This window comes from Argopecten irradians, chromosome 3 (genome assembly GCF_041381155.1).
Source record: "Argopecten irradians isolate NY chromosome 3, Ai_NY, whole genome shotgun sequence".
Taxonomy (NCBI): Eukaryota; Metazoa; Mollusca; class Bivalvia; order Pectinida; family Pectinidae; genus Argopecten; species Argopecten irradians.
The window spans coordinates 37289238-37310994 of record NC_091136.1 but is presented as its reverse complement, the minus strand read 5'-3'; the positions used below and the strand labels follow the sequence as shown (position 1 = coordinate 37310994).

General features: G+C 35.1%; 1 protein-coding gene across 2 annotated transcripts; it reads left to right on the top strand.

Annotated features, from left to right (window-relative positions):
* The first annotated feature begins 705 nt into the window (after positions 1–705).
* On the top strand, positions 706–21664 carry LOC138318456 (lysophospholipase-like protein 1). Of its 2 annotated transcripts, none has more exons than XM_069260814.1 (5): positions 706–815; positions 2181–2280; positions 2784–2953; positions 17237–17352; positions 20300–21664. In XM_069260814.1, exons 1-5 carry the CDS (start codon positions 722–724, stop codon positions 20522–20524), a joined length of 705 nt encoding a protein of 234 aa, XP_069116915.1. In that variant the 5' UTR covers positions 706–721; the 3' UTR covers positions 20525–21664. The 2 variants fall into 2 exon arrangements, with proteins under 2 accessions (XP_069116915.1, XP_069116916.1); XM_069260815.1 differs by lacking the exon at positions 706–815 and adding an exon at positions 991–1215.
* The last annotated feature ends 93 nt before the right edge of the window (positions 21665–21757 follow it).

Here is a 21757-nt window from a genome sequence, read left to right as displayed (position 1 = left end):
CTATAATGATGTAGAGGATTCGGAGGAAATCTCAAACGAATTTATGGAAAAGGTTATCTATCTTTCAAAATGCGGCAATGCCATGCAGTGTCTTTACTGTTAAATCTGATGGAGATATTCCTCAATTTAATTCCAAACATGTCAACACCATACTAGAGTAATTTACTTATATAAACTTTATTTATTTTACATCGATTACGAAACTTACAATTTATAACACTTTCGATGGCCCAGATGTAAGCGCGCGAGGGATCTTAGTGTGGGAGGAAACCGGATATATTTACTTATAGCCCCATACATGTCATAAAAAATTTGAAGACGTTTTTAAATCATTAAGAAATCGATCAATGGTTAGTTGGTTTGGATATGTAAAGTATATATCTGAATTGAAACGTCTACTTGAGAAAGGGCTTTGGACGGGCTACGGCGGACGTAAAGTCTGCCAGTCGCGACCGGTTCTAAATTTATAGGGTGCTATAAAGGGAGAAATCATTGTTTAGCAATTGGTATTCGGGGAGAAACAATTTTAGTCAACAAACGTTCGAGATTAAAAAAAATATTTGATCAATTGTTATAATGCTTAAAATGGAATACGCAATAACAATCAATGTTTGTCTCGTATGATTACAACAATAATGCCTCCTGCTCGTTAAGGCTTTCGAAGATTTCTTGTCCTTTTCTTTATTACTAATCCCTCCCCTGCGTCCTTGTCTACACCGATATGGCGAGTACCACAGCATCTATTCTATACCCACGAATTGTAAAACAGACAGGACCAGCTTGTACTGCTGTGATTTTATTTCTTCATGGATCAGGTACTTATAAATGCCAATCTGACATGATCTAGGACGCGAAGGGAAGACAGACATACTAGTACTACATAACGGGATATTGTGGAAGGCTCAGTATAAAACACAAAACAACTTGCCGCTTAGTTAATACGGAATTGGACTTAAAGTTGCATTTCTTGTAATTTTCACTGAAACGATATGTCGTTTTAATATTTGATATTTGAACATGGACATGTATCTTGATGATTTAGCTCCCCAAAACCATATGTCAGCCTATAAGAGAGCCGAAATCTAGGGATCATATATTCCTGGTTTTGAATAAAACGCCTTCAATCACCGCCATGTTCATTACCTTCGGGTTTTGTCGGAATTCCGAATCGTATCACGTGACTGACGTCCACACGTCCTGCACGTGGTGATCCAGGTACATTGTAACTAGCGTAAGCGCACATGTGTTTGTTTACGTTTTCCTTCTGGCTAATATGAGCAAATCGTGCTGGTATATGTCCATAGAGCGAGTATTTGAAACATCAAATTCACACATTGCCGTAATTCAATAATGTGTGTATCAAATATTGTAATGTGCGAGCATTATTTTCTTTGTAGATCCAGTCTGCTGAGGTCGACCACATGTTTTGTTTACGAAATATAGTTGACATTTCTCTTGGTTTCACAACTCTCGTGTTACTTCGAGATTGTCGCGACGATGTTCGGAAGAGTTCGGAATGATTCGGCCTCTTTCGAGCCTATTTTTCACGTGTACACGTTAAAAAGATTTTTTACTTTTATAATTAAAAATACTTCCAGTGCTGCAACTTTATAAAAAGTGGTAAAATTAGAAAGTTTAAAACTCAGAGAAACGGAGAAAAATATGTATAACACTTAAACAGTTTTCACTATGACAAAAAGAGCGAAAGTGATAGACCATACAACTTTAAATTTACTGTACAATTGGAAAATAGTCTACGTTAGACTCCAAGATTTAATCATAATGGTTTATTTATTGACATTTCTGAATACAAACACAATTGCGTGGAGTTTTGAGTATACTCCAGTAAAAATATCATCCTAAGTGACGTGTATTCATAATCGACAAAAAATGAGTATGTAAAATTTTACTAAATACTAAGAAGTGATATTATATTTAATCTATTATATTTATAAATAATTTATATTTTAAAGAACTTCAAACACTGGTAATACAAATGACATCGATTTAGTCTCAGTGCGAGAAATGTGTTGATGATAGTACATTTGTTTCTATATTTTTTTTTCATGAAAATATACGATTTACTCCATCTTGTAAACATACATATGAACAACATTTATATGTCATCTGAGTCTCACAATTAATTGCCATGAACTTTTTATAACATTTTTATTTTGTAGGTGATACAGGAGATGGAATTTCGGAATGGGTAAAAATGGCCTCCAGAAGAGACTTCCATTTCCCACACGCGAAGGTGCTGTACCCTACAGCTCCTAGAAGGTCAGTTATCTCTCCCTCTTAAGTCATCTCCTCTTTTCATATACCTATATATTTTTTAGATGTATAAAATTTTCTATTTTTCTTTGCTCGTTTATTAGGCAACTGCCGTTTTTGCCCTGAGAATTTTGCGTAAAATTAAAAAAAAAATGTATTGAAATGTTTATTAATGTCATTTGAACTACACAATAAACTACACATATTTGTTGTAATTCAATAGCACCGTTACAAAATAAATCACTTGTCGCACGATTATATCGCATGTTAACAATTGGATTATCTTTTTTATATACGTATATAAAAACACTATTTTTTTATTATAGTTTTTGACTTGGTTTACATTTTATAATGCAGAAAAACACAAATGGACAGGTTTTCCATATATTTTCTGAAATGACCCAAACATGTACAAACATAATCGCCGAAATGTGGTATTTTGGCCATTTCAGTCAATCTCCTCGATAATGGTTAATATCGGCATATGGCAATATATTACATGTTTCCAGACCATACACTCCGATGGGTGGCGCTATGAGTAGCGTTTGGTTCGACAGGATGCAGATTTCCCCAAACGTACCGGATCATACGCAGTCAGTGGATGCCATGTGTGGTAACCTTTCAGCCCTCATCCAACAGGAAGTGGCAAACGGCATCCCCAAATCTAGGATAATTATAGGTCGGTATTTTAAGTTGCGTTAATGTCTATTTTGTGTGCTTTTGATGTTATCAAACCTACCAGTGATAACGTATATATAAGATGTATGTTAAAACACACGTAAAAAAATGTATAATATTTACATCATAATAAATACAAATAATCTCAAGAGAACCATATAGAGATTTTGAGGTTTCAAGTTATAACAGGTTGTGTTTGGTTGTTCTCCAAGACTGAAAAAAATACTGTAAAATTTGCACATACACTATATATAATGTAATGTAAAACGTCTGATGTTGAGATCTGTAAAAAGAAAATTGTACCAGGTAGTTAAGGATGTATTCTTCTGTGGTTTCAGTCCCGTTAAAGTCTCGTTTCGACATAGATCAAAAACGTTATGAGATTTTCAAATACGATTTATCTATATCTGTAGCATGTGGTCTGTAGCAAATTTTGTCAAAAAATTACATTTCTATTCTTAGTAGATTTTTTTACACAGCGATTTTAAGAAATGGCCCATTTGGCGGCCATTTTGAAATGGTGTCTTTTTTGGCTTTGAGTAGCGCCACAGTTTTCCCATTTTTTACTAAATTGTTTTTACTTAAATCATCACCACGTCAGCATTTTCAGCTGTATCGACTTAATTTTTGCTGTAAATCTTCACTGGGTTCATGTTAATTTAAATATTGAACATTTATGTGTGAAATTATACACTTTTGTCACTTTATTTCTGCATCTAATGGTAATTTGAGCACTTTTATTTTTTAGTCAAAAATATTGAAAAATAACAAATATTTAAATAGGGCAAAAAAGTAAGCACACGGACCCCCATTTTTCTGCCTGATTTAGAAAGAACAACCCTTTCCCTATTGATACGCAAACTATTGACAAAAATTTAATACCAGAACTTATTTCTATAAAGGGTTAAATTTGACAAAAAATGGCTGAAAATGGTGCATTTTGGAGCTCAAAGTTAAGGGTAGGGGTAGCATATGTTGTTATTTTGAGAAAAATATGACTCTTCTTAATCATAACTGGTAAATTTTTAATAAAGACTACTTGAAAATAAATTCTACAAACATCCATACATATCAAACACCTGATTAGGGAATTATGGCTTTAAATTCTAGTGTATGTGGTCAAAACGGCTAAATTCCAATAAAATCTACTATTTTGTCATTTTGGTATCTTTGAGTGACAATAGCTCAAAAACGAGCACACGGACATTTGTTTTTTCTTCCATTTTCTTTCATGGTATGAACTCCTATTTCCAAAAATATATATGAGAAAAAAAGCTTATAGAAATTTTGACTTCTCAGAGGAGTACATCCTTAAGCATAGCTTTTAACCTGTATGATATCGACTGCCAGTAGCCATTCCTGATGAGTACCCAATCCGCTTTCGATATGGAATATGCTGTTGACGCATATATTATTGGGGGAAAGTTTTTACATTAAATTGAGGCATTTCATAATGTCATATAACAGTCTAACAACATTCACACTGTCGGTGTTAGTTAGGACATATCTACAATCAACATGGCAATGTATGTACGGACTTCAAGAAAAAACACCAACCACTTACACATTGACAAATCAGTTTGGACACTACCAATATTGGTTGACCGCTGTTTACTTAAAGAATTTGTGCAGCCAATTTTTTTTAATAATACGTCAGGATATTGCTTTGGATGAATGAAAAAACAAGTCCCATCCAACGAATCGCCTTAGCTTTTAGCGCTATCGGTTGGTTTTGATCGTGATTTACGGGTAGTGTCGATTACGGTTCAGAGATAATGAACTATAGGCGGTCACGTGGTCTTGTGATGTCACAGTAGTCCGCGGCTACACAAGGTAAGCATAGTACTATACACCTATACAGCACATATAATACGTGTACGTTAGATCTACAATTTGAGTTTTTCGAGTAAATGGTTATTCTAGCTTTATGATGTAGATATTTTCAGTTTCAAAACATTCCATTTACACCATTTCAAACAGTCAAATAAGCATTCTAACTTTGAATTAGATAATAAGTCCAATTTGATAGCGATATCAAATTGATATCGATGTTCGGGTCAGTCTGGACTGAGATTTAGATAGCATATTATGTACATTTCTTTGTAATAAAAAACAGTATAATGTAACACTATCTTTTTAGGAGTAAAAAATCACAAAAATAAGCATGAATACATCTAGAATGCGTGTTTTTATTTAAAACCTCTGCCATAACGATGCAAACACGTCACAGTTTTTGAGTAAAAATGAAATGTGGACGGTTATCAGTTATGTGATATTGGAGTAACAGTACCGATCTTATACCACAAATGATATGTATATCTATATTGTTGCATTTGAAACTTTATCCATAGCGTTTACTATAAAGCAGAAATACATCAATGGTATTTCTTAAATTACAGTATAAGCTAGTGTAGATTTAAATTCATTATTTCAAAATTATATTAAATCTTTAAAATAGTCTATTCAATGTCGATCCTTTTGTATATCATACCGAGATTTAAATAGTGTGATATATATAACATACTTAGGGATATTTAAATAAGTATATTTAGTGTGGTAATGCTGTAACCCTTCTTGTATGACTATACATGTAGATTCGTAACGGTGAACATACATGCTTATAATTTTTACTAATACCTTAGAAATTACGGGTGATTGCTGTATGCTATGATTTCGTTATAACAGTCATTGACTGAAATAATTTTTAAGGTTAAACCTCTAGTTGAAATAGTTCTTAGAACCATTTTTGTTTCTAAACTTCTATTATTGTTTTACCTGTGTACGACATATATATAAACTAGAGCATAGATGTACGGGGTTTCCATAATGCAAATCACAATCCAATTAACGGATGTCCTAATCTGATTGACAGTAAGACAATACCAAACAGCAATAATGTAATGTAAATGGTAAATGTTTCAAAGTTATTTTTAACATGTTTAATAATATTAAATCATGTGTTCAATCCAGAACGTCTGATTTCTTCCCGTGCTTAATTGGAGTCAGACAAGGAGAAAACCGATCTCCCTTTCTCTTTTCCGTGTTCCTTAATGACATAGAAATTTATTTTGCCTCTCTAGGTAGTCATCCACTTGAAACTGTAAGAGATAAGCTTTTTAACGAACTTCACATTTTTGTTGAAATCTTTGTTCTTTTATACGCCGATGATACTGTGTTATTCTCAGAAAGTCCAGAAGGTCTTCAAAGTGCTTTAAATGTATTTCAGCTTTATTGTGAAACTTGGAAGCTTGAAATTAATGCAAGTAAAACAAAGATTATGGTATTTTGTAAGAAAAAGGTAAACAGAATCATGTTTTTATACTGCAAAACGAAACTTTAGAAAATGTAGATAATTTTACTTATTTAGGAATTACTTTTAATTACAATGGCAACTTTGTCAACGCGAGACGAAGACTAATCGATCAGGCACAAAAGTCAATATTTTCTATATATAAAAAAATCAGGAATCTTTCTCTTCTGATAGATATACAACTAAACTCTTTGATTCTTTAGTAGAGCCTATCCTATTGTATGGGTCAGAGGTATGGGGATTCGAAAATTTGAAAATAATTGAACAGATTCATCTTAAGTTTTGCAAAAGAATCCTGAAAGTGAGGTCTACTACTCCAAATTTTATAATTAATGGTGAGCTAGGTCGTGTGCCGTTAGAAATAAATGTTAAATTAAGATTAGTAGGTTTTTGGAATAGATTGCTAAGTAATGATATCAAACTAAGTAGCATTTTATTACAATTGGCCTTACATTTGCAAAATGATGCTAATTTTTCTTTAAAATGGATAAAATGTTTACAAAGTATTTTTAACGAAACTGGATTTTCTTTTATATTCGATAATGAAATACTGATGCCTGATAATTTCTAAAAAAATGTTTTGAAACAATGTCTGATTGATCAGTTTATACAAAGATGGTTTTCCGACTGTGCTAACTCATCTCTAACCAAGTGATTAAATATCATTGACAAAAGCCACAGTGTTTTATTTCACAATGTATATACATTGTTTTAAAAACATGCATTTTTGCATTGTCTGAATTTACATTTGTACATGTCCCTGTGTCAGGTAACTTGAATTAACATGTCCCTGTGCTTTGTCCCTGGAAAGTTAATATCAAAATGATAATAAGTAATAAGTTACCAAGTATATACACCTAGTAAAAACATAAGTTTATCTGTAAATACAGGTTGTCCACGTTACTGGCTTAGAATCATATAATTATGGTGGGTTTTTTAACATGTATTTTAACAATGCACACTCCTGGCATGTCAGTATAATCAATGATGATTGTGGATATAATTACATCACAAATTACACATTATTGTTATTATCTAAAAGAATCACACAAATTCATATCAGATCATGTACATTTAAGTGTTTTATTTTACATGTAATAAAACTCGGCTATAAAATGCTATGCCATGTCAATATGATTTAATAGTACTAACATATCACGCGAGAGACAATGACTCGTTTTTAGAAAATATTTCATAATATGAATTTAAAGCCACACTATACGTAACTATCAACAAAATTTCAAGTTAAATTCGACTCCGATATTGTTAGTATTTGTAGATGTAGTTGAAATTAAGAACCCGTTTTCGGAAGAGTTCGGACAGACGTTACGTAGTAACGGTAGTCACATGACGTTCTCAGCAACGACGTTACAATGTCGGCTAACTTCGGCTTGTTTGACTAAGTGGGACCCACCTAGCGATGTTTAAGATTTTTATCAAAGTATTCCGAATCATAATCGCTCATCTTGACTTTGATTTAGTCCTCTCTCTGCATGATTTACAACAGGATTTTTTTTTCAACATTCTCCTAAATCATGAAAAAAATAAGAAAGATGCGGATATTGGGCCTTTAAGGCAAAGCCTCATAAGAACGCAGCCACATGTAAAATGTAAATATAGTTAGGATTGTAACCTCAGAACGAGATTAAAACTTGTAGTTCGATCATTGATTTTTATTAAATGCTATTCTTTAATACTATAGATTGATGTTTTGTGTATAGCAATATATTGACAGTCGTCATATACAGGCCAGAAAGACACATTAAACTGGAATAGTTCAATTTCCTTTCGATCTTGTTTCTCAGTAAGGCGGAAAACTTGGCAACATGCCATGTATCAAAAAAGCGCGGGAAAATGTGCCGTCATCTTTGGCACCAAGCTTCCTGACGTCACGGCTGACGGTGCGCTTGACAACACACAGACAGTATATTATTTGACTAGTACATTTATTGTATCGTTCGTATCGTTGTGTAGTTATCTTAAACTACTTACAGTAATTTCAAAGTGTATCCTGGTGATACGTTTTGTCTTTAGAAAAAAATTCAAACCTCGTCGTGCTGATAACGAGAATTAAAACATGGCTGCCTGCATGGAGGCGCGAGACTTTTCCCGCGGGACACGATTTCAAAGTCCAAGGGGTACTGGAATGTATTGGATCTTTATGCTTACACACATGTTATGGTTAGTAGAGCTTCGCTCTGGCCGCGCAGAGAGCTGCGCTCTTATTATATGTTTGGGAAAAATGAATGATTTGATATTGTGATATTTTCACGACTGTTATGTTAACGTACATCCCGTATTTCTATAGGATACACAGGTACTGTTTTGAGTTTTTAACAAAATCAATCTTACAGCTGCATTCTAATATTAAATCATAACCTCTGGAACTGAAAATAACTAGATTCCGATGCTTGTTGGTACCAGAAACATAGCTACCGTAGATTTCTATTTAGAATTTACCGTTGCGAGAGACGACACTTCACCGGGTCAAAACACGAACCTGTAAGTCAGTTCGTTTTTATTTTTGACCAAAAATTCGAGCACCCATCGTTCCCAATTTTATCCATGGACTCTACAAGCCAATACAACTCGAATGTCAGCTCGCATCGTTCATATTTGCAGTCGACAAAATATAAACAACACGGCACATAGACTGGCAGACATCTACACTGCTTTACTTCCGGGACCGTAACGTGTTGCGCGCCACCTGTAAATCAGGGCCGATAATCCCCACAAATGTTCCTCATTATATTCTGTATTTAAAACAGGATTTTGTATGGAAAATATTTATTAAATTTGTCAGAACATGCCAGAATACAAATAACAAAACTGCGTACTTCGAATATCAAATTTCCTATAGAAACGGGTAGATGGTATAATATCCCAAAAGTGAACCGTTCATGTAATTTTTGCGCCGAAAGCATTGGTGATGGATTTCATTATTTGTTTATATGCAACAATACTACTTTATCGACTCTAAGAAATAAATATATACCTCGCTATTATTATACAAACCCAAATATTGATAAGTTTAAAGTTTTTTTTATCAATATCCAACTAACAAGTTCTGGCAGGTTTATCTATTTTCCTAACAAAAATGTCCACTCTTTTGTAATTAATTCCTGTGCGGTTGTTAATCTGTTTGTTCTGATTGAAATATTAAGTTATTTATATGTACACATTTATAAATATAATGTGGATTTACAAGGTGCGTGTGCGAGCGCGTGACTAAATTGTATAACTACATGCTCATGTGTGAGAATATTAGGTTTTTGATCGTATATATGTACACACGTAAATGTATGAGGATATTATGGTTGAACGTATATATTGTATGTATGTGTGTGACTGGTGTTATAATACATATTTGTGTATATATAACTGTTAATTACCAAATTTATCTGTCCATTCTGTCAATTATATTTGTATGCCTCCTCATGTTACACATATCTTATGTGTCTGAGTGTTAAAAATAAAATCTTGAAATCTATTCGTATATCGATTAAAATTGAAAGCTGCCGCACTGTCTAAAAATAATTGTTTTGCTTAATATCTCAATATTTTGATCTTTTATAATATCAAAAATAAATTCTTTCTATCACATGTTGAAACGTATTACGGTGTTGTAATAAATGTATCTCAATTTATTCGGTTAGCAACACATAACACAACATTTGTAATGATCAATCATCGGTGTGAACGTACATCAAGCATCATATCCTTGATGCTTTAAACAAGGATTTCTTTACTTGTTACGTAAAATTTCTTTTTACAGTCACAACCTTTGCAATTCACAATGTATCAAAGATACAGACTACAGGAAAATATTATCTAATTAAAGCTTATTCGTTGCTGAACTCCTCGACAAAAAAAAAAATCCGAAACTTTTATTTCTGTGCGGATTTTCTTTCATAATTACACGAAGACACCTGCTATTAGAGCATAAATCAGAGTATTTGATACATCGAATTTCACTCTTTTAGTTATTTACATAGGCAAAGTTAATGTACGATTAACTTCACTCAAAAATAATCATGTTACACATGTAACATGTAAGTGATAGCAGATCAGTTATAGTACAGCTATAAGCTACGGACTATTGTCTATTGTGACATCACACGGTTTAGAGCTAGAAAATATGCATAATCGGGTGGTCAGAAAATTTGACCTCGATATCCTACACGTGCTAATAAAGCTATTTCCAGCATGAACTACAATTATCAATTTTGACTGCACAAATCCTTTACATACGTGCAAGGCAATAGTGTCGTCAATCATGGAATTGCTTATTTCTATTATTTCGTTATACAAGAGGTTCTGCATGCTTTGAAAAGCAAGACCTCATCAAAAACTGAAGTTTGTTAAAGCTATTGCCAGTTTTAACCGTACAGAAAAAATATACATTAAGCATCGGGGAATCAATAAGGTTTTAAAAACAAAAACTAAATTCCTTGTCTTTAATATAAACTTGTAATACTTTTTTAATAAATTTGAGATCAATATTACGTAAATAAAAATATTAAATCTTGTAATTTTGCACATTGACTAAAGAAAAATAGGAATAAATAAATAAAATTTAAAATGATTTAAATTACAAGGGGAGGTAATTCAATTTTCAGAAAATTCAGCCATTTCCAGCATGAACTGAAATTATCATTTTTGACTGCACAAATCCTTTAAATACGTACAATGCAATAGTGTCGTTAATCATGGAAGTGCTTTTTAGCTCGCTTATTCGAAGAATAGGGGGAGCTAATGTTGTCAACCCGGCGTCGGCGTCAGCGTTGGCGTCCCATTTCACGTTAAAGTTTTTGAGCAAGTTTCTGTTTCGTCAATTGTTTAAGCTTAAGTCATCATAAATGTTTATGATTTTATTTTCCTAATATGTATGGATGCTGAACGTGATAATACAACCAATTTGGGGCCCTTTAGGTGTTTTTTTTGTGAGTCTGTTAATTTGTCATATTTCCATGTTAAAGTTTTTGAGCAAGTTTGTATTGGTCTATTGTTTAAGCATAAGTCATCATAAATGTTTATGATTTTATTTTCCTAATGTGTATGGATGCTGAACGTGATAATACAACCAATTTGGGGCCCTTTAGGTTTTTTTTTTGAGTCTGTTAATTTGTCAAATTTCCATGTTTAAATAGTAAATACTTGAACATCAACTTCTTCTGAATAGGCGAGCTTTGCTGTTCTCCAACAGCTCTTGTTTTTATTATTTTGTTATATAAGAGGTTCTGCATGCTTTAAAAAGCATGACCTCATCAAAAACTGAAGTTTGTTAAAGCTATTGCCAGTTTTAACCGTACAGAAAAAATATACATTAAGCATCGGGGAATCAATAAGGTTTTGAAAAACAAAAACTAAATTCCTTGTCTTTAATATAAACTTGTAATACTTTTTTAATAAAATTTGAGAACAATATTACGTAAATAAAAATATTAAATCTTGTAATTTTGCACATTGACTAAAGAAAAATAGGAATAGATAAATAAAATTTAAAATGATTTAAAATACAAGGGGAGGTAATTCAATTGTTTAACATTCATGGTTACTTCCCTTTATTAAAGTTTATATATGCCATAACTTCAGGCGAACATTTTATCGTGTAGATCTATTTCTGTCTATTGAAAATCATCAGGTTTGATGATTTAAGCTATGAAAATCATTCAAATTAACAGACAGACGTGAACGATGCCTTATAAACATTAGATACAATACTCAGTACGGAATTTATGCACCGTAAAATTCTTGTTTTCTATGCCTTGTATGTTTAGATGGAAACATACTTACCGAGATCACTTTGCCTACTAATAAAACAGTTAAAATGTGAAATAAAACTGTAGACCACAACTTGGCTTTATGGTCTGACCGTATACAGTATACTCATTTCAATTCATTGTTCGTAAATATCATGATTTTTGGCAGTATTGCTAAATCAATTTCAGCTCTCATTTGTACTTGTAAAATTAAAACATATGCATTGTAAGTATTGGAATTCTTTAAATATGTCGGTAAGTTTCGATGGCGAGTAAAATATAAAGAGCTCTTCTTGATTCATGTGCATGAAAATTACAGCACATATTTAACTCAAATTATATAATATATTGCTCAACGATTGAAACACATTTTACACCAAACCTGGCGATGACCCTTGTTTTGACTCTTTTATCGTTATTTTAAAGGATGATCACCCGAATTTTCATCATCAAATGACATGTTATACTGTACAAGTGTCTTAAATAAAACAATGTCATCATGATCACTGACATTCCATCGTCGATACTCCAGGGGTTCCGATCACTTACGATCTCTACATTCCTGGACTATATCATTGTACATCTGAACCAATCATAGTCCTGCAAAGATTTCTTTGAAGACTAGAGAGAGAGAGCGACGCCCAACATCAAAGCTACACAGCCAAGCATAGTGCACCGTTAACGGCTCTTTTGATGTACACCAAAGGACTAAATGTTCTGTTCTGTTGCCTAAGTGATCGGAACCCCTGGAGTATCGAGGATGCTGACATTCTAGCACAAAAGTATTTTTCCAAAATCTAAAAATACAATTGTAATGAAATTACATGTTCTATCGACTCACGAACACCTTTTGACGTTTTATACTTTGCATAGTCGATAATAACGATCTCAGATATTGGAGGATTGTATTATTGAATTTAATACATACATGTACAGTGTAGTTCGAATTAAAAAATGCATTATTCAAAGGACTGGATAAAGACAGCAGGCATCATATTCAATGAGATAGTGACTCTGTGGACTAATTGATTCTGCCAGTAGCGATACATAAAGAATGAAAGAATGCCCTGTCTGAAGACGACAACATTCCTGATTCATCTCGTCCAACTCCGGTAAAGAAATCGTTTGATGTAAAATGAAGTCAAGTTCATAATTTCCCGCGTAGGGAGGGAGCCTCCCGAATATGTCCCAGTTTGAGAATGGATGAATCACGCGAGTTCCGGAATTAAAAAGAAAAATCTTTAAAAAAAAATTGTGAAAGAGGATGAGTATGTGTAATTTTGTTGTGTTACTATGGTAAACATTTTGTCACACATTATCTCCAGTTTGAATAAGATCATTCAGTAAACTAAAGAACTGCAGCTTGTCAGGTATGAACGTTATACAGCTGTTAGGTCTACTGGTGAGGAGATAGGAGAAAGCGTAAGAGAGAAAGAGCTTAGCATATCTGAAGCGTCCTTATGATAAAGCGAATCGGACACACACTATATGTTTTCAAAAAATGAAACTGAGGTAAAGGAAAGTTAGGAGTTGGGACCATGACCATGTAGATCATGTTGTTCAATTTAACCCGTGTAAAACGCATATTGGTCAAGGCTTAGGTATTTCACTTGTAATTGCAATGTCATTTCACAGCAGTTATCAAGTAATTTAGCCCTTTCCACAGGTGACATTTAGTTCTAGTTTCATGCTGCAGGTTAGAGGAAAGTCATTTATAGTCTAAAAGGTATGTATATAGAGTCTCTCAGAAATGGAACTCTTATTTTCAGATTAAAATCTTATTAAATATTTGTTTGATTTGTGTAGTTTTATGTCCCATTGACAGCCAACGTGCCAGGTTTGATGGTGGAGGAAAACCGAAGTTCCCAGAGAAAAACTACTGACCTGGCAACTGCCGCACATGTGATTCGAACTCGCGACCCAGAGGTCGAGAGCTTGTGGTAATACGTCGGGACATTTTAACCACTTTACGACCGCGGCCCCTATTAGTATATGATAATCGTCTTAGTATATAGATTGCCTTGTAAAACTAGGAGAGCTTAATGTAAAGAAAGGGGGGACAAACCCTCAATATGAAACAACTAGAGGTGTAATACAAACATACACTTATAAACTTACGGAATTTGATCAGATATTGTAAAGAAAAAATGCTCCACGCCATCCTGAATGTTTGTACAACGAACCTCAGATGAAAACCAACTCAGTGAAAAACAAAAAGTAAATTGATACTAGACTGATTAAGACGTAAAATGCTCCCGTCTCTATATCAAAGCAGAACAGGACAGGGACATAAAAATCAGCACTTACCTGCAAGATGTGGCGTCTGCCCCGACCACATATCGTGTACCGTGGACTTGAAATCCATAAATGGCGAATCACAGTGCTCTAGCTATTGCAGTTGATGTTTGAAAGCATTAATACCACGAAGTGGCCTTTAGAAAAAGAGATGTTAACACAAATAGGAGATGATGACCTATGTTCAACCATGCCCTGTTGTGTTGAATGACAAAAAAACAGTGCTTATCAACCCGTATAGTATTTAAAATACTAGCCAACTCAATAAAACACGGACGGTTATAACGAACCTCATTGGACCAACACATTTAACTTCGTTATACACAATATAGCTTTTGTATTACAAACATCTTAGGAACACTGACGGGGAATAAAAACAACAATGTTATTATATATTCACTAATTCGTTTATAAACGTATTATGCTGCTAAATAAGTTCCTCGTAACATTCTGTTAAGGTTCCGGTAAAGTCATTTTGAGACCAATAATAAAAACATCACAAGTTATTCATTTCTGATGCAATAATAATTAATTATAGCTTAAAATGTTCAGTGGGGTGAGAACCATACATTGGTTGCAGCTTTGCTACATAAATACAGTACAAAAGTAACAAAAAACTATTTTATAACAGTTTTCCCAAGACATAGGAAAGTAATTTTGCCAAATAATTTTAACAAATTTTCAGTAAATGACAATTTCAAAAGTTAATAGATGTACTAAGGTTTTCTTTTAAAGCTTTAAAATGTGTCTTGCTATGAATTCTTGTCTTCAAAAGTCATATAAAATGAAGAAATTAAAGGAAGGAAGTAGCTATCTTGGAACTACTTTCCTGTAGTATGGATGATCATGAAGATGAATTTGCATTCTTTGTTGAGCATTTATAAAAATAAAAAGTTCATTGACACGAAAGAAAATAAAAAGTGAATAGCTTTACAAAATATTTTGGGTGGTGTGTCGTCGGCGAATGTCAAGTTCGCAATGGGCACATTTCGCCCAGATGAATGTATTTTGACAAAGAAACGGACGTACGATTTAAGTATCATATATACCGAATGAATATCTTCATTCAGTTTTACATAGCTAAAGTAGATGCGGCATCGCGCTCCTCTTCAATCTCGTTATTTTGTTGCAGTTTATACGAAGTAAGCATCACATCGCGTGCAGCGCTTGTTTTCATACAACCGGAAGTACCTTCTCTACGAATAATCTCGGACATAATAATAGATACAAGTATTAGCTTCCCAAAAAGCTAGGTGGGCTACGCGGAAGCTTAACCCTTTGGTTGGACAGAATATGGAAATTAAACAATGATATGATGATATTGTTTAGCAATTTTAATTGTTCTGTTGAAAGCCATTTTATAATTTGTGAGCTTGTGTTAGTGAAAGGTAGCCAGGTCTAGTACAGACGAACAGTTTTAATAATACTTTTGCTTCCAACAAATTAAAAAGGGTTTTATGCAGAAATTGCTAAGCTCAGAGAAAAGGAAAGAAAATATTGAACTTAATCTAATATGTTCCTATGTTTTTCTATGGTCCGTTTTCATTCCGCTTTTAGTATGTACTATCATCCAGCATTTTAGTATGTTCCGTGTCCCGTTAATAATATGTCTGTTTATTAATGTTACACGATGGTGATCTAAATCAAATAAGAAATATAAAAGTAATGTCTCAAACATGGTATACTATTACAGATATATTTGTTCCATCTATAAATGGAACCAGATTTTATTAAAATGCCCGATTAATTTCTAGAAAATCCTTATTCAGAATACTTTTACCACGAATGCTTGTTCTACACCGAAATCTAATTAACGGATGCAAGCGCACATGTGACCATGCTTTATCAGGAAGATGGCGTCCGAATCCGGACAGATTAAAGTCTGTTTCCGTAATTCGTTTTAATATTACTTCATAAAGTAGTGCTTGTAACACACCAAACATCCATCTGATTAAAGCGTTCTTGCTACATGGCTATCCTGCAAGATGGCGTGATTTGCATCCGATTCTAACTGCTACGCCTCAAGCGGCGTAGCAATAATAGTATAACCCATTTCAATAATTGATAAATTACGCATTGGTATAAAGAAAATAAGGAAAGCAAGCTTTGATTTCCGAAAAAAACCGACACAGTTTGTGAGTAAGAACATTTATTAAAAAAACGTATGAAACTTTGCAGGTGGCATTGCACCGATCTCTCGTAGTTTCCAGTTAACTCCACCTAACTATAGCTGCTTGACTTTACAATATGGCGGCGCCCATTGAGGGAACAAGGTGATATACAAACCCAGATATTTCCTCATACAGACTGTATTTAAAAAAAAAAGTAAAGCCAGTACTACCAAGCTTATATTTCAATATATCTATCTGTGAGTTTCAGTTTCAGAAACAAGTTTTCCTTAAAAAGTTTGAATTTTTGCGATTCATGTGTGTAAATTTAGGCATAAAATTCAATATACCTATAACACAAGACAGACATAAGTTGACATCCACGCAGAAGTTTTTGCTTCGAACACTTAGGATAAGATTCACCAAATATATTCTTTAAATTCCAGGGATTTCTATGTAAAAATATATTAATTTTTAACGTTCCAAAATGGACTTTACCGGAACCTTGATTCATGCCCGATATTTGTAAATTATTCCAAATAGTCCCGGTTGGCTAATATACAACTAAATCGTAATCTCTTCGGACAACAATTATCATTAATATTATTGGCCCTTTGTAGGTTTTTGACCAGTCCTTAAACGGACGAAATGCTGTTCAATTTTGTTTGTCTCTTGTATCATCCTTTATAGATGGAACAACAACATATGGAAAATGAAACATTTCACAGAGAAAGAAAATCGGGCTTATATACGTGGATATCTTTCCTAACATTAATATGACTGACACGCGTTATTTTTTTCTATTGAAGGCGGGTTTTCAATGGGTGGCGCTATGGCTTTACATCTGGCCTACAGATTCCATCGAGACGTGGCAGGAGTGTTCGCCCTTTCCTCCTTCATCAATAACGGGTCAGCTCTGTACAAGGTGAGTTCTGGGTTTATCAGTTATAGAGTATAGCTAGGAGTGTTCGCCCTCTCCTCCTATCAATAACTGGTCAGCTCTATACAAGGTGAGTTCTGGGTCTATCCGTTATAGAGTATAGCTAGGAGTGTTCGCCCTCTCCTCCTTCATCAATAACGGGTCGGCTCTATACAAGGTGAGTTCTGGGTCTGTCCGTTATAGAGTATAGCTAGGAGTGTTCGCCCTCTCCTCCTTCATCAATAACGGGTCAGCTCTATACAAGGTGAGTTCTGAGTCTGTCCGTTATAGAGTATAGTTAGGAGTGTTCGCCCTCTCCTCCTTCACCAATAACGGGTCAGCTCTATACAAGGTGAGTTCTGGGCCTGTCCGTTATAGAGTATAGCTAGGAGTGTTCGCTCTCTCCTCCTTCATCAATAACGGGTCAGCTCTGTACAAGGTGAGTTCTGGGTCTGTCCGTTATAGAGTATAGCTAGGAGTGTTCGCTCTCTCCTCCTTCACCAATAACGGGTCAGCTCTGTACAAGGTGAGTTCTGTGTTTATCAGTTATAGAGTATAGCTAGGAGTGTCCGCCCTCTCCTCCTTCATCAATAACGGGTCAGCTCTGTACAAGGTGAGTTCTTGATCTATCCGTTATAGAGTATAGCTAGAATTGTTCGCCCTCTCCTCCTTCACCAATAACGGGTCAGCTCTGTACAAGGTGAGTTCTGTGTTTATCAGTTATAGATATAGCTAGGAGTGTCCGCCCTCTCCTCCTTCATCAATAACGGGTCAGCTGTGTACAAGGTGAGTTCTTGATCTATCCGTTATAGAGTATAGCTAGAAGTGTTCGCCCTCTCCTCCTTCACCAATAACGGGTCAGCTCTGTACAAGGTGAGTTCTGGGTTTATCAGTTATAGAGTATAGCTAGGAGTGTTCGCTCTCTCCTCCTTCATCAATAACGGGTCAGCTCTGTACAAGGTGAGTTCTGGGTTTATCAGTTATAGAGTATAGCTAGGAGTGTCGCCCTCTCCTCCTTCATCAATAACGGGTCAGCTCTGTACAAGGTGAGTTCTGGATCTATCCGTTATAGAGTATAGCTAGGAGTGTTCGCCCTCTCCTCCTTCAAATAACGGGTCAGCTCTGTACAAGGTGAGTTCTGGGTTTATCATTTATAGAGTATAGCTAGGAGTGTTCGCCCTCTCTCCTCCTTCATCAATAACGGGTCAGCTCTGTACAAGGTGAGTTCTGGGTTTATAAGTTATAGAGTATAGCTAGGAGTGTTCGCTCTCTCCTCCTTCACCAATAACGGGTCAGCTCTATACAAGGTGAGTTCTGGATCTATCCGTTATAGAGTATAGCTAGGAGTGTTCGCCCTCTCCTCCATCATCAATAACGGGTCAGCTCTATACAAGGTGTGTTCTGGGTTTATCCGTTATAGAGTATAGCTAGGAGTGTTCGCCCTCTCCTCCATCATCAATAACGGGTCAGCTCTATACAAGGTGTGTTCTGGGTTAATCCGTTATAGAGTATAGCTAGGAGTGTTCGCCCTCTCCTCCATCATCAATAACGGGTCAGCTCTATACAAGGTGTCTCTGGGTCTTCCGTTATAGAGTATAGCTAGGAGTGTTCGCCCTCTCCTCCATCATCAATAACGGGTCAGCTCTATACAAGGTGTGTTCTGGGTTTATCCGTTATAGAGTATAGCTAGGAGTGTTCGCCCTCTCCTCCATCATCAATAACGGGTCAGCTCTATACAAGGTGTACTTCTGGGTTTATCCGTTATAGAGTATAGCTAGGAGTGTTCGCCCTCTCCCTCTATCACATAACGGGTCAGCTTAGACAAGGTGAGTTCTGGACTATCAGTTATAGAGTATAGCTAGGAGTGTTCGCCCCCTCTCCTCCATCATCAATAACGGGTCAGCTCTATACAAGGTGTGTTCTGGGTTTATCCGTTATAGAGTATAGTTAGGAGTGTTCGCCCTCTCCTCCTATCAATAACGGGTCAGCTCTGTACAAGGTGAGTTCTGGGTTTATCAGTTATAGTATAGCTAGGAGTGTTCGCTCTCTCCTCCTTCACCAATAACGGGTCAGCTCTATACAAGGTGAGTTCTGGATCTATCCGTTATAGAGTATAGCTAGGAGTGTTCGCCCTCTCCTCCATCATCAATAACGGGTCAGCTCTATACAAGGTGTGTTCTGGGTTTATCCGTTATAGAGTATAGTTAGGAGTGTTCGCCCTCTCCTCCTATCAATAACGGGCCAGCTCTAGACAAGGTGAGTTCTTGGTCTATCAGTTATAGAGTATAGCTAGGAGTGTTCGCTCTCTCCTCCTTCATCAATATCGGGTCAGCTCTAGACAAGATGAGTTCTGGGTCTATCAGTTATAGAGTATAGCTAGGAGTGTTCGCTCTCTCCTATCAATAACGGGTCAGCTCTAGACAAGGTGAGTTCTGGGTCTATCAGTTATAGAGTATGGGTGATTGTAAAGGTAGGTATCTCCACTCAGTTTGAGAGTTTAACTTCATCAACTATAATCAATTGACCAACAAGTTTATTAAATTATGCGTTATTTATAATGTTTAATGGTTGTGATACAACTAACACGAAGTATATATTAACAAATATTTGCCATGCCAATAAGGAACCTAAAGAGCGTGGAAATGTACAAATAGGTTTGTATATGTTATTTAGCAGTCGGAAGAGTAAATAAGCCAGTAACGTTTTAAATAATCGATGTCGATGTTTTTTCAAAATTAAAAAAGAAACTAGTTCTATTGCCATAATTACTAATATGCAACATCTATGGCGGCAAACTGTTTTCCGTTTTCGTATGATTGCCTCGTTATATATATTGAATTCAGTGATCCTTATACACACATAGCTTCAATATCTAAAGACAGATAGTTAGTATAGTAGGTCTGGTACGTTTATCCGTCCTTATCCATACTGTGAGTATTTATTTTTATTGTAGGAACTTGAATCCTTTCAGGATAATTCTCCACTACCTCCATTGTTTTACTGTCAAGGTGAAAAAGACAACATAACGCACCCGGACTGGGCTCAAAATACTTTCACTCAACTGTCATCACTTGGCGTCCAGGGAACATTTACCAAATATCCCATTTACCACGAACTTAACAAAGCTGAATTACAGGCACTAAAGACATGGATAAATGGGCGAATTCCAGAGAGCTAGAGTCAAAAAACGAACGGAACCAGAAATTGCATTGATCAATCTAAAACAACTACATGTACAGTGTCTCCGGTGCTATTAATTATGTGTTATTAGATAAATATTACAAGAGCTGTTGGAGAACAGCAAAGCTCGCCTATGCAGAAGAAGTTGATGTTCAAGTATTTACTATTTAAACATAGAAATATGACAAATTAACAGACTCAAAAAAACCTAAAGGGCCCCAAATTGGTTGCATTATCACGTTAAGCATCCATACACATTAGGAAAATAAAATCATAAACAGTTATGATGACTTAAGCTTAAACAATTGACGAAACAGAAACTTACTCAAAAACTTTAACGTGAAATGGGACGCCAACGCCGACGCCGGGGTGACAACATTAGCTCCCCCTATTCTTCGAATAGGCGAGCTAAAAACACAAATCTCCTTCAAACATCGTCCAATAGTTTGTTTGGTAGCTTTGGTAGGTATGATTTAAAAGGAAATTAACTCTATTATACATTTGTAACAATAAGATATTCGTGAATACTATAGAATGCACTTTTCCATGTGTTATTTTCACCTACCGTTAAGTTGTAGTTTGAGTCTGAAAGACTGATCTTGTCTTGCCCTGTCCCTTCTTTTCCTCTTCTTAACGTGGGTGATATTTGAGAGAGAGAGAGAGAAAGAAAAAGTTTTTTTTTATTTAGGGACAAAGGGGAAATCTACACCTGAAACAGCATGATCCTCGATCAGATGTCAAAATTCTCCATTAGTCGCAAAACTGTGTGAATCTCGAGTCATAATTGAAAATGCTCGATAAGGGACAAAATTAATAGACTATTCAAATGGAATTCTAGAAAGAGCCTAAAGATGCAGTTTGAGACCGATTTTTTTCTTTTCTTTCATCACCAGTGCCAGCATAGTTTTTGTCAAAACCCGAAGTACTAATACATTCACACTCGTCCGTCATCCGTACCAGTTTTGTTTATGATTAAGACCATTCTCCCGTATTCACAGTCTTTTTTCATCAGATCTATTACACTATTTAACTCACACTGTTTATCAGCAGTTATATAATACAAATATTCTTCTTTTCACTACCGACTCATTCTATCTCCCTCGCTTACATATCCAAAGTTCATGCAATCTACGTATTATTTGCAACACCAATTCCTCCATACCTACTCAAATATAAACATATACTTCTATACTTAAAACCTAATCACGTTTTCAAGTTTCATTCTTACTCT